The following is a 13733-nucleotide window of genomic DNA, read 5'->3' as shown; positions in this document are numbered from 1 at the left end:
CATCAATTCCTATCTGCATTCCTGATCTGCAGCCACTGCTGTTACCACTGAGATTCAGCATGTGGCTAGCATATGTACTGATTTATAATCTGATTAGCTGGTATTACTTTAAAACTACTTTTCTGAGGGTAAGTATAATTTTAGTTAATAATAATCAAGAACTATATTTACATGCTAATTATAATTACTTCTAAAATCAAAATGAATGTCATTTACCTCTTTGGCATAAGACTGTATCACTCCAGCTGCCTCTATTTTCCTTTTGCATCTCTGTTTAACTGTCATACTATTATTATCCAAATCTTGCATGAGCTTAAAGAAAGCCAACTCGTTAAACAACACTTCAGATATCTCTACAAGAAGGTCTTCTCCACAGTCTTTCAGTTTTTTGCCAGCAAATTTTGCCAGTGAATCCTATTCAAAGATAACCAAATCACTTTAAGATTATAGTTAACTTCAACTGTGGACAAAGCAATACAGATGATTAACAAGTCTGAATTATAATATTCACCTTGTGAAAAACAATTTTATTACTTTTTAGTATTGGAAAATTTTAGTTCTATTCAAGTTGAAATACAGTATCATCAAATGAAGTCTGCGTGCTATTTGAGACTTTTTTTTTTTTAATAAAACCACTTTTCTTGTTCTTTCCTCCTAAAAACATGGACTACAGGCAAATAACTATGATGTCTGGTGTTCCCTCCCCTCCAAAAATCTACCTTACCGTGCACAATCATGGAAAGAAGTACAAATGCTGGGTGCTTTGTGAAAAAAAAAAAAAATTCATTGAACAGGTTTCGTAAGAAAAAATGAAAATAATTTAAGCTCTATCTCATGAAAAACTTTCAATACTCTGGGCAAGATTTAATGTACACCACTTTTATTCTTTATGTACATCCCTTTGTGGAAAAAAATCAGGATGGGGTAAAAGAAAAACAGTCTGATTTTCTGAGACTTAGAAAATAATCTTATTTCTAAATAATACTTTGATATTTGCCCACAATTGTGATAATAGTAGGCAACACTAAAGAAGGACTGCATGGATCTTGATAAACGAAAGTATTTAAACTATACACAATTTCTCTTCAGACAGATTCTAAAATAGAGTTATTTCTTTCTATAGAAATAAGCTAAATTTATAAAAATACATTTATCTAAAAATTATCCACTGGAACCTTATATTCCTTATAAAATTTATGTTAGTTGTATTATTATAGATTAAATAGAATCAGGACAATTTAAAAACTATATAGAATTTATACTTTAATCTTAAAAATAAAATGGAAAATTATAGTGGTGGACATCTGCATCAAACCTAGGGCTTTAAAAAATTAAAATGATAAGACTGTCTCTAAAACCAATTAAAACACAAGACTAGAAGGAAAAGCTTCATAGGAAAATTCTGTAATAAAGACTGAAAGAAAAACGTATTTTCTAGTTTGGAGTAACAAAACACATCACTAAACTATCTCAATGGAAAAACACATGGGTGAATTTAACTGTAAAGATGTTTTTTATATGGAGTAAGGTATCCTTATTTAACATTGGGTTTCTCAACCTTGGCACTATTAACATCTTATTAGATGCCAGATGCCTCCCTGTGTGTTGTGACCAACAAAATGTCTATAGACATAGCTAAATGTCTCATGGGAATCAAAACTGCCACCCCACTTGAGAATCACTGCTTTAACATAATTTAAGGTTACTGTTACAGCCTAAGAAGTCTCCACAACTATTGCTCGTTTCTAGCTTCTAAAATTTCCCAGATTGATAAAAAATTGTTTTAGAAAATACGACAGAATACTTTCTAAACATTTCAAACTTGAAATGTTCTTATTAGGTAGGAGAAAAATCAAAACAAAATTTTATTAGAATTGGGATAGCCTTAGAGATGATCAAATTAAATGAAGACACAGGCTCTAATACAATTTTTTTTTTTTAACCAGGTAAAGGAATAACCTAAAATACCAGAATGTCACCCCAACTAGATGCTACAATGGATAGCTACTTGAATAAATTGTGTAATGCCGTTAGAAGCATGCCAGAAAATAACCAAAAAAATCCTAACCAGATGGTACATATTGATGTCACACAAGTATAAACTCTCACCTGTAATATACTTCCAAGCTGTTTATGAAAGAACTTGACAAACTCTTTGCTCTCATCATTTTGCTGCGTCAGGGTCAACACCATGCGTCTTACTGAAGTCAGAAGTTGAGAAGAACATACTTCATCCATGTGCTCCTGAGAAAAATCCTAGCTGGTTAGCATACAAACTTTCCTATTGTTCAAAAAATATTAATCCACATAATATATTTTATTTTTCTTGCATAGATGTTTCTCAACTTTCAGATATACATTTGGAATTATTTATTCATTAAAAACTAGCCAAACTCCCACTCCCAAAATTTGAAGTCTGCAAATTTTGACCCACCATAGCAGATAATAGCCAGTAAAAGAAGCTGCTAATTAAATACTTTTTCATCACTTTCTTTCTGAAACTACTCATGGCGTAGTTTCCATATTGTCCGTCTTCCTCTTTTTAGTTCAGGTCATTCCAACTACACTTACAACCATACTCAGGCTTCCTCAACACTGGCACACTGGCATCTTGTGCGTTGTAGGATGTTTAGCAGCACTCTGGTCTCTATGCACGTGATGCCAGTAGTACCCTCCATCCTCTCAAGTCCTGACAACTAAAAATGTATCTAGACATTACAAAATGGTTTTAGGGTCAAAGAGAATCACTATCCTAAGTTCCTAACAAGCCACTTCCGGCAAGTCTCTTCTCCTTAATCTTCCGTTAGAAGCATGTTCAAGCTATATAATAATCCAAATCATGGTTAGCTTTCTGAGGTGTGTCCATAAAACACCCATATATCAATAACCTCAAAGTTCTAAGCCCTCTTCTGCCACTACTCATTTGGGCAGGTCCTTTAACCTTTAGTGGGGTAAGTTTATTTTTTCCTGTACAAATGTGTAAAATGAGGTGGCCAAATTAGATGATGTCTAAAGTCCCTTAAATCTAAGGATTTAAGCTCATTTTTTAAAAAGAATGTGTCAAGGCAGGCAATTAAAAGAAAAAAAGGCAAGGGATAGAATGTCCCTTGTCTTCAAGGGATAGAATACCAGGAGGAGTCAGATACATGAGTCACTAAAGCTATGTACTGTCCAGTAGATGATATTAATACTTTTTAGCTGCAGGGACTGCTTCTCATTTATCACCCAACACAGTGGCTAGCTCACAGGACACATTCATTACTGAATGGATAAATAAGTATCATAAAAGCAGCACACACTAGGTGCGATAAGGAGCTGTGGTAGCATATTGGAGTCAGTAACAAATATCCCTGAAGAAAAAATATTTCAGCCAGGCAGAAAAGAGTAAAGTTATTTCATATGTTTTATAATGACAACTTGTACAGTAGGCTAGTATGTGCAAAAGTAATGGCAGGAATGCTAAATGTTGACTAATTTGAAGTAAGTGTACCTAGATGGAGAGAGATGAGCGATGAAGTTGAGAAAGTGTACCAGGTTCAGTGGTAAAGTCTCTTGAAGGCCAAGGAGTTTGCTTAGTAAACATTAACTCCATGCCTATTATGACAGGCAGACTAGGCAAAAGGATAGGAATTAAAAGTTATGCTACTAGAGAGAAGGAAGTAATAAAACTGACCATTCTTAGGGGGAAAAATCAATTATTGACTCACCAGTGATAGAGGGTAAGAGAGTCAAGATGTCTACCGTAGGTGACTATAAGCTGACATTAACAAAGAGGTTCTATAATTCTACAAAAAAGTCAAGATTTAAAGTGAAATAAGACATAATAGTTAAAAAACAAATCATTAGTTCTACTCATTTTGTTGCCCTTAGAAAGTTTTTGAAGAGCTCAACTCCATAATGGAATACTTGTGAAAGGTTGTCACTTAAATCAGAAACAAAATGGTAAATGCAATAAAATTTCCTAACTGAGGATGGCTGTATTCCCTAAACATAAGCTAAATTATTTAGATTTTTTTTAACCTTAGAAAATAACTATATATGAAATAAATACTACCAATATACCTACTATTTTAACCAAAAAAAAAAGTTCAAAAATATTTACTAAATTACTCACAAAACAAACTGTAAAAGAAGAAACGCAACACTTTGTTATCTATGCCTAAGATGAAACCAAGCAATAACTTAGTTCAAGTCAATTCATTTGAGAGAATGGTTTCAAACTCTTAAATAAATACCTACCTTTCTATAAGAATATCTGCCTATTATTACAATTTATAGGAATATAAATATTCTTTTTGAGGAAGAATACATATCTTATAAATAACGGGAGATAAATTGGTGAAACTGAGGTGTTTGTCTTATCTCCTCAAATTCCCTGTATCCAGTCTCTGAAGTCCTGGTTGGATTTAAAGTACTAAGAGCTTTAGAAAGGTATTATTCTAGTAGGGCAATACATACAAATAATTATGATACTTTGTCATAGGTGCTATACTAAAGGCATGTACCAAATATCCCAGGGGCAGGGAAGAGAAGAAGGAATTCTGCCCATCAGAACATGCAAAACTATTTGGACTGAGTCCTGAAGGATAAGACTGACAGAGACAGGGGAAGAGCATTACAGGCAAAGGAAGTAACATGGGCAATGTGCCTTTTTGAACAATGTCAAGTAGGATACAAGGTATGTGGGAAGGAATACTTAAGAGACCAGGACCAGGCTGTAAAGGTTGTGTGAGTGATGTTGTACCTTATCTGGATCCTATGGGCCAGTTATTTTCAAACAATACTTCTTAGAGCCCCAAGAGCTTGATTAGTTGAGATTTGAAGGATCCATTCATTTATTATTTCATTCAATAAGTATTTATTCAGTGACTATTATACGCAGCTACTACTCTTGGCACTGGTGATAAGACAGTGACCATAACAGATTTAGATCTCCAACTTTATGGAACTTACATTTTAACGGGGAGAGAGACAAAATAAATAAAATATTAAATAAGTTAGAAGGTGATAAGAACTATGAAGAAAAAGAAAAGCAGGTAAGGAGTAAGGGGAAATATGCTCACCAAAAAGGTAATTGACTAATGACTAGAAGACTAAAAAAACATAAAGACTAATTGACTGAAGACTTGAAGGATTCTATGGGAAAAGCCATGCAGGTGTGTTCAAGAAGAGCATTCCGGGCAGAAAAGTATCAGCAAGCGCCAAGGCCTTCTAAGCGCTAATGCTAGCAGGAGAGTTGAAAAATTAGAAGAGGAAGCAAATAGAAAGACTTGTAGGAACTGTTATAGTTGCACAGGAAAAGGCTCAATTTTTCAGTTTTTACATGGAATCATTTGGGCTTACACAGATGATCCTATCTCTCTTTTTCTGAAAATAAAATCTTCACAGAAAGCTGTTTCTATAATTTCCTTCTCAAAGATCTCTATTCTCTCAAAATATTCCAAGAAAGCAATATTTCTACCGAGGGAAGAAATATAAGTGTATGGAAACAACATTGTGTTGTCCATGTGTTATACATTGACAAGTACAAGTAGGTTGTAAGAAATGAGCCCAATGACAACATATTTTGTACTTTCGCATCCCTGAATGAAACTGTCTTTTCATTTCTAATTTTAAAAATTTCCATTTTAAATTAGAATGTAAAAAAGAGTGCCATCTCAGGTAAAGTCCAGTCTTCACTTTCCATTGCTTGCACACTTCTCTACCCTATTCATTGTTATTAAACAAAATTAATAGTACTGCTTACCAGTCTCATACTTTCACTATTGGTAGGAATTAAATTGTTAAATGTTTCTGAGAGACAATTTAACATGATGTCTCAAAAGCCTTAATAACGTTTATACCCTTAGAGCTAGAAGTTCTATGTCTAAGTATTATTAATTATATTTCAGTATATAACATACATCCCATTTGTAATAAAAATGGGATATATATTTAAATTTAGCTAAATCATTTAGTATTATTTATAATAGTGAAAAAGAAACCAGAATAAACAAGTATTTGACAATAGGAACTGATAAAATAATTAACAGAAAATACTATTCTGTGAATACTCACCCCTCACAGTTGCAATCGACATAGCTCACTACTGGCAGTCCTTCCTACTGGTCAGCTCTGACTCTTCCTTTTTTGCACAACTTCTAAATGTTGGCTCACCTTGTCTTGGGTGAGTTCTAGGCCTTTCTCTTGGGTTCCAGTTCTAGGCCTTTCTCTTAACTAGTGCCATGCTTTAGGTAACTCTGTCTACCATTAATAGAACCTGGTGACTTCCAAAATATCCCAATTGTCTATTTCTCCCCGTCTCTAGTACCACATCCTTGTCTAAGCCACTTCATTTCTCATCTGATCTCATTATGTTCCTGACCCCCTATAATCAATTATCCACAACAAACCAGACTTTTTCTCTCTTGCTTAAAACCCTCTTGGGAGTTTTCCCTTGAACTTCAAACAAGGTCCAAACTTCTAATCATGGCCTATAATGTGCTATGTAACTGGCCCCTGCCTCCCTAATTTCATCTCACACAAATGTTCTACAACCATGAGTCCTCCTCCAGTTCCTTTAACATGCCAGGTTCGTTCCATTCTTAAGGCCTTTCACTTAGTCTGGAATAACTCTGGTTTAAGCTGGCTGCTTATTCACATTTCTGCTTAAATATTCCCTCTTAAGCAGAAATATTTCTGCTTAAACCTTCTCTGACCATCCAGTCTAAAACAGGCACCATTGTATCACTGTATTGTAATTCTCTGCATGGCACACATAACTACCTGATATACATTTCCTTATATGTTTTATATTTACTTTTTGGGGTCCACATTCTCATTCTATTATGTAAGCTTCATGACAACAAACGCCTGGACTTGTTCACTGTTATGTCTACAAAACCTGACCTGATGCAGGAATTCTACAAATATTTTTGAATGAATATTGTGTAACCACTAAAAAAATATGCAAAAAAAAAATAAATTATGCAGTAGAAAATTATGCAGTAGAAAAAGTGATCTAGAAAGACATATCAAAAAAGCAGAATGCACAAAATATTGTGCATGTTTGTGCATATCCTGTAATATGCACAATATTACAGAAAGATTCACAGTATGTTAATAGAAGCTATCTCTGAGTCACAAAATTAATGGGTTTTTAGTTTTTTTCTGTTGTTTACGTGTATTTTCTGAATTCATTACAATGGAATCCTTTGTATGAATTAAGAAACAAAACATAACATTTATTTATTTTTAAAAATTATTGCTTACCTTCAAAAAAGGAATGACTTCTTTCATAATTGCTTTAATTTGCCGGTCCAGCTGCTGAGTATCAATTCTAGGACATGGGACGGTAGAAATTTCACTTATAGGTTGTTGTGAACTATGATTTTCAGTAATAGGAGTTTCTATTGTTAAAAAGAAAATGTATTAGCAAAACTAAGTCTGTGACATTATACATATGCCTTTAAGCAAAATTCTAAATATTAAATTATGATGATATATGCTAAAATAATACAAAGAAACATCTATATAGTTTTACCACCCCTAAAAATTACAAGAAAGTGGTTAAAAATCACTATTATACATCAGATGGGGCTTTTAATTTTTTATATGTGGAATTATGATTTTTACTGTTAATGAATTCAAGAACACACATACCTTCTAAATTACTAACAGTAGTTGTGGCAGCAACACCATCTTCATCCTCAATAATCCTGCAGATACATCTTACATTTGTGTTACTTTCAGCCTCAGTCTTCATACGCTCATATTCCCTCATTCTGGCTAGTGCTTGGTCTAAGTGAATCACAGTGTTACCTGCATATGAAATAGAAATATTTCTAAAACATACAAAAGCAAATTTGTTCATGCATTCCTCAAAATTAATAGAAAATAATTTTTTAACATAGGGAAGAAAACTAGCTTTAACAAGTTCCAGATATTACGTTAGTTGGGTACTTGGCAAACATTATCACATTTATTTATTTAATCCTTAAAATAACCCTATAAAGTAGATAAAACCTTCATTTTCAAAGAACTTAAGTAACTTATCCACAGTTTCATAACCAGTTAAATGTTATAGTAGAGATTTAGACTCTGAACTTAGACTCCAAAGTTCTTATTTCGGTACATCATGTTGCTTAAACAGTATAACAAAATAAATCTCAAAGTATCATGCAAATTCTGATGCAAACAATCCAACCTAACAATCCAACTTAGGAAAGACCTAAGAATGAGATTTCCCAATTTTATTTTGTCCACTTTGACAAAGCTAGAGGTAAATGACTGTGAGAAAAAAAAAAAAATCAGTAAATGAAATAAAACAGGTAGGACTGAAAGCCACTTGGCAACGCAGAAAGTGGGGACAATTAAAGGAGAAAGCGTTGATCACAAAGTGATATTTCTTTGGATGAGCTCAGTACAGTCTTGAAGGGAGCTGGGCTTAGAATCCTCGATAATCAAGGTAAGGCAAAAGACTTTTTTTTTTGCTTTGGTAAAAGATAGATACCTAATGATAGGGCAAGGCTTGGCCCTTTTCTTTACAGTGGGAAAATGCCTTTGTAATCATCTAAATCTTGTTCTCATCATATTAACTCACACTAGAATGGGACATTAGATTACGACATGAATTAAGTGCACTGGACGTCTGACTGCTTGAATACTTGGGTATCTTTTGATAGGCTACAGCATGGAAAATGAATTTTCATTTCCCTTAACCTCCTCTCCAAATTTAGCATTCAGGATTTTTTCTCTCCCTTTGAGTTACACAACCTTCTTAAGCTTCTTTGGTTTTATTATTGATGAACAAAATGTCAATGTGCCATGCCTTAGAATTACCTGGGTTTCTCACTAAAGATTACTTATGATAAGAAATTTCAATTGTTACCTCAAATAATGAAGTTAACATTGTTACTGAAAATGTGATCCAATGAGGCATTGCTACCTCTGAATTTTTCCCACTGATTAACTGTAAGACCTTAAAGAATGACCTTTTCCTGAAATGAACATTTTCTGAATTTCTATTATGCCTACTAGAAAGTTCTGTATATTTTTCAAAAGAACACAGTATTCCCAAATGATTTGCCCAAGGTCAAAGAGTTAACATTCAGGAGATTCTTGAATTTAGACTGATGGATAGACTTTTAAGTCCCTGTTCCTTCTACCACAACTTGCCTTTCTAGACTTTTGTTTCCTTATCAATGCAATTTAAAGACTATTTTAAAGTCATGGTCTAAGATTAAAAAAAAATTCTGCTTACCTAGATCATCTGTTGCAAAAGGCTCAAAATTTGAAGATACAGACAGGACGCTAGCATTATCAGCATCATTTTGCTCACTTATTTTATGTGTTTCTCTCTCAAAGTTCTTCTCAAATGTTTCCTAAGTTATAGGTTTAAAAACAAAATCACTAAGAATTATTTTTAAAAGTTTATGGCGATATTAAAAATTTAACATAGAAACTTAAGTATCTACATAAAACTATACAATTGTGATATCATCAGTTATAACACGTTGAATACAGAATCAGAGAACATTAAAATATTAAGTAACCTCACAGAACACTTGTCATTATGTAGATTAAAATATACAGAGCCAGTTACTGATTATATTCTAACTTGGAATAGTATTTTAAATTATTTCTACACCCTAAGGAAATTCTCTTATCGCCAAACCCTAAAAATGCTTAATACCTTACTAAGATATCTGGTTCTCATATCAGAAAGAAAACATGATAGCATCATTCATCATTTTAAATCAACTTTATTGAAATATAATTTACATACAACAATGCACCTATTAAGTGTACAATTTGATGAGTTTTGAAAAATATATGCACCATATAACCACCTTCCCTAAAGTTCATTTCCATCGGTCCAGCAATTTCCTTCGTACCCTGCTCTGCGGTCAACCTCTACTACATTACACTCATGTCATTTTTATCACCACAGATTAGTTTTGTTGGCTCTACAACTACATATAAATGGAACCATTTCAGTATGTATTCTTCAGTGTCTGGCTTATTTTACTCAGTACGTTACTGAACTTAATCTGTGTTGTGTTTCAGAAGTTCATTATTTTTTAAATGGATGAATAGTATTCCATTGTATGGACATAACAGTTTATTTATCCATTTATCTGTTGATGTTCCAGTTTGAGGCTATTATGACTAAAGATGCTATGAACATTAATGTACAAGTATTTTTGTGGACATATGTTTTCATTTCTCTTGGATGAATACCTATATGAGAAATTGCTGGGTCACATGCCAAGTTTATGTTTAACTGTATAAGAAACTGCCAACCTGCTTTCCAAAGTGGTTATACAATTTTACAATTTCACCAGTAGTGTGAGAGTTCCAATTGCTTCATATTCATACCGACACTTATTATCAATCTTTAATTTCAGCCTTTCTAGTGGGTGTGAGGATCTCGTGTGGTTTTAATTTGCAAACTGGCCATTAATGTATTTTCTTCCATGAAGCACCTGTCTAAATCTCTTGCTCAGTTTTTACTGAGTTGTTTGCCTTACAATTGACTTGTAAAATTATTTATAGTCTGGATTTGTCATTTATATAGTCATTTATCAGATATAAGCACTGAAATTATTTTCTCCTAATGGTAACTTTTGAAATGCAGAATTTATCAATCTTTTCTTATAGTTAGTGCTTTCTGTGTCCTAAGAATTCTTTGCTTATGTCAAAATCATGAAGATTTCTTGTTTTCTTTGAGAAGTTTTATAGTTTTAGCTTTTTCAGGACTTTAAGTAATTTCAAATTAATTTTTGTGTGCAATGTGATTGGGGGTGTCTCACTTGTATTTTGACTGAAACTCACTTCACAATTGTGTTCTTTCTCCTAGCTACTGACCTTTTAAATTTTTCTCTTCAATTGTGAAATGAAAGGTTTGTTCTCTAATCAAAGAAAATTCAAGAATTAGGAAACAGGTTTCAAAAATGAAACCATTTTGTTGCTCCTTCAAGTAAGACTTGCCAGTAGATGTGCTTTGCCATTTTTGTAGCACCTGGAATAGAACATGCAAAATTTTTCTTCCTCTTCCTAAATCTCAATTGCTCATTTTCCTTTACTTATAACTCCCAGATGCCTATTCACTTGTTTTTCCTGGGCATGAGGACTCCTTTACATGCTCTGAAATGTGTAAAAACTCCATACATTAAGCTCAAAGGACCATGGCCTAGAAACATGGAGAATGAGACTATTTGTCCAATATTGTAACCACTAGCCATCTAGCTATTCAAATTAAATAAGATTTAAAATTTAGTTCCTCAATCTCATTAGCCACATTTCAAGTGCTCGATAGCCACATGTGGCTAATGGCTACTGTATTAGACAGTGCAGATGTAAAATATTTCCATCAGTGTAGAAAGTTCTACTGGACTGCACTACTCTAGATCTACGGGTGTGAATACTGGATGTGGTGCTAATTAAATGGCATTAATAAAGGGGAGATGTTGACATTAATGCTGAATTTAAGTTTTGGATGAAAAATTAAAGAATTTAGTGATTTAAAAGTAATATTAAGTGTATTTACGCCAAGTCCCTATAAATAGGGACTGATTCTTTGTGAGCACCTCCTCACCCAAATCTGTATGTTGAAACGTTAACTCCCAATGTGATAGTATTAGGACGTGGAGCCTTTGGAAGGTAATCAGATTTAGATGAGGTCATGGGGTTGGAGCCCCCCATGATGGCATAGTGCCCTTATAAAAAGAGGAAGAGACACTAGAGCTTTTTCTCACTGCTATGTAAAGACACAGGGAGAAGGTGGCCATCTGCAAGCCAAGAGGGACCTCATCAAGAAGCAAATCTGCTAACAGCAAGATCTTGGACTTCCTAGCCTCCAGACCCATGAAAAATCAATGTCTGCTGTTTAAACCATCTATAGTACTTTGTTTACCAGCCTAAGCTAAGACACCTTCTTATTAGGAAGTATAGTATCTTTAAACTTTATTTAACTCTAAAACCTGTCACAGTTAACTTGATTATAAATTATAGCTTAATTTTCAAAATCTGCAATTGATGGTACACAGCAATGTGCTCAAATCTTTTAAAATAATTGGAAGTAATGCTACTTATATAAAATGTGGATAAAAAGGGAGGTACTGGAGTTAAGGATATAAAATTATTTAAAAAGATTTCTAAGAACAGACACTTTTCATGCTCTCAGGAAGTTATTTCAATGCCTAATGAACTTTAATGTAACTTAATATCTATTTTTTATGCGTACAGCTGGACCACTTTTCATTTCCCAAAAAAGGGAGTACACAATTTTCAATTAGTCATAATAACAACTAATCCCAAGTAGCAATTATTTACATTAATTTATATTTGACATTGCAAAGTCAATTAAAACCACATAGTTTTTAGACACAGGTTTATGTTTACAGTAGTATACGAGTTGCAGCATGGCGGAGAATGGTTTTAAGCAGAAAAGATGCCTTGGTGAAATATTGTTTTAAACATGAGTATAAGTTAAAGAGCAAAAGTCCAGAAAAAGTCCTCAATAATAAAATAATTACTGTATGTGAAGAAGAGACAAGATGGTCTTTTGAGAAAACACTATCTCTTCAGAAAAAAATTATATTAACATATCAACAACGGGCTGAGACACAGTAATATGCTGTCAACTCTCTAACTATATAGCAGGTATTTGCTAATCACTTATGGTACTCTTATCCATGGGTATCCAGGTGCTAGAGTTGGCATAAAATAGAACATACTGGCTATCCCAAGACCACATATGATCTTTCACAATAGAATCAAGGTCTGAACCTTTAAATGGGTGTTTTCCAAATACCTAGCATGTTATATCCTCGATGTCCTAGTAGTTTGCCAGTTAGTCATTTAAATAGCACCTAACTAGCATATAGGTCCTACTTGCTAGGTAGGTGTTATTGGGAGTTCATAGTTTATTGAAAATATACCATTTTTCTCACCACTCTTTTCCAGTTAGAGGTCCTTTTTTACTTTATTCAAAATTTTCTTCATCAATTTTACTACATTAAATTACATTTTTGTCCTGGATGGCTTTCTTTTGCCTACGCTTCTCTTCCAACCCAAAGACCCAACTTATCTTTACTTATCCAAGGGTTCTACTGTGATCTGATTGTCGTCTGGTTTACTGAATGTCTTGAATGAACACAATAAATTTTGCCAAATGTCTGTTATGAGTCATCTCCTATGCTGGGCAACAGAGACATAAATATGGCTCTTTCAGACCTTATAATGTATAATTCATACCTAACATTGGATATTTGTTGCAGTATTTTGATTGACTTTTATACGTCATTTCCAAGTAATGGATTAAACCCAGCTTTTTTAAAAAAAGGCTGAAAACCAAATATATTAGGTATATTCATAATTTATAACAACCTATTTAACTTTTGTTCACTGCATACTGAAATCATTTCATTAATCATTATTAGCTTACATCATCAGTAGTAGCAAGGCTTTCGCTGGGAGTAAGTTCTGAGTTTGATGCTATCCAAGTACCAGAATTCACTGATTTTACATTTTCCCCTTCTTTTTCATGGTTCTCAGAAATATGTCTGGATACTATGTCCTAAATAAGAAATAAGGTATTTATTTAAAACATATATATTTAATCACAAATTTAAAAGAAGCAGATAGAAGAACAAATGCAATACTTCTCACGGATTAACTGCGAGGAATAACATTAAAGATAAAACACTGAAAAATTGATCAGAAAAAGACTTTTGATCAGAAAAGCTCTT

The 13733-nt window shown here is 33.3% G+C and overlaps 1 protein-coding gene across 48 annotated transcripts in view; it reads right to left on the bottom strand.

Moving 5' to 3' along the window:
* Nucleotides 1–13733, bottom strand: part of PCM1 (pericentriolar material 1) — a 78868-nt gene that overhangs the window by 9556 nt on the left and 55579 nt on the right. For all 48 annotated transcript variants that reach the window (XM_074329738.1, XM_074329732.1, XM_074329745.1 and 45 more), the window contains 6 exons: nt 13430–13561; nt 9242–9362; nt 7642–7800; nt 7252–7388; nt 2110–2244; nt 217–414 (listed from right to left, as the gene is read on the bottom strand). In XM_074329738.1, the coding sequence (XP_074185839.1) occupies nt 217–414; nt 2110–2244; nt 7252–7388; nt 7642–7800; nt 9242–9362; nt 13430–13561 (882 nt within the window). The remainder of the gene's footprint in view (nt 1–216; nt 415–2109; nt 2245–7251; nt 7389–7641; nt 7801–9241; nt 9363–13429; nt 13562–13733) is intronic.

The sequence above is a fragment of the Rhinolophus sinicus genome, linkage group LG04 (assembly GCF_036562045.2).
Source record: "Rhinolophus sinicus isolate RSC01 linkage group LG04, ASM3656204v1, whole genome shotgun sequence".
NCBI lineage: Eukaryota > Metazoa > Chordata > Mammalia > Chiroptera > Rhinolophidae > Rhinolophus > Rhinolophus sinicus.
The sequence above is the reverse complement of the archived record's forward strand: the minus strand, read 5'-3'. Positions and strand labels throughout refer to the sequence as shown.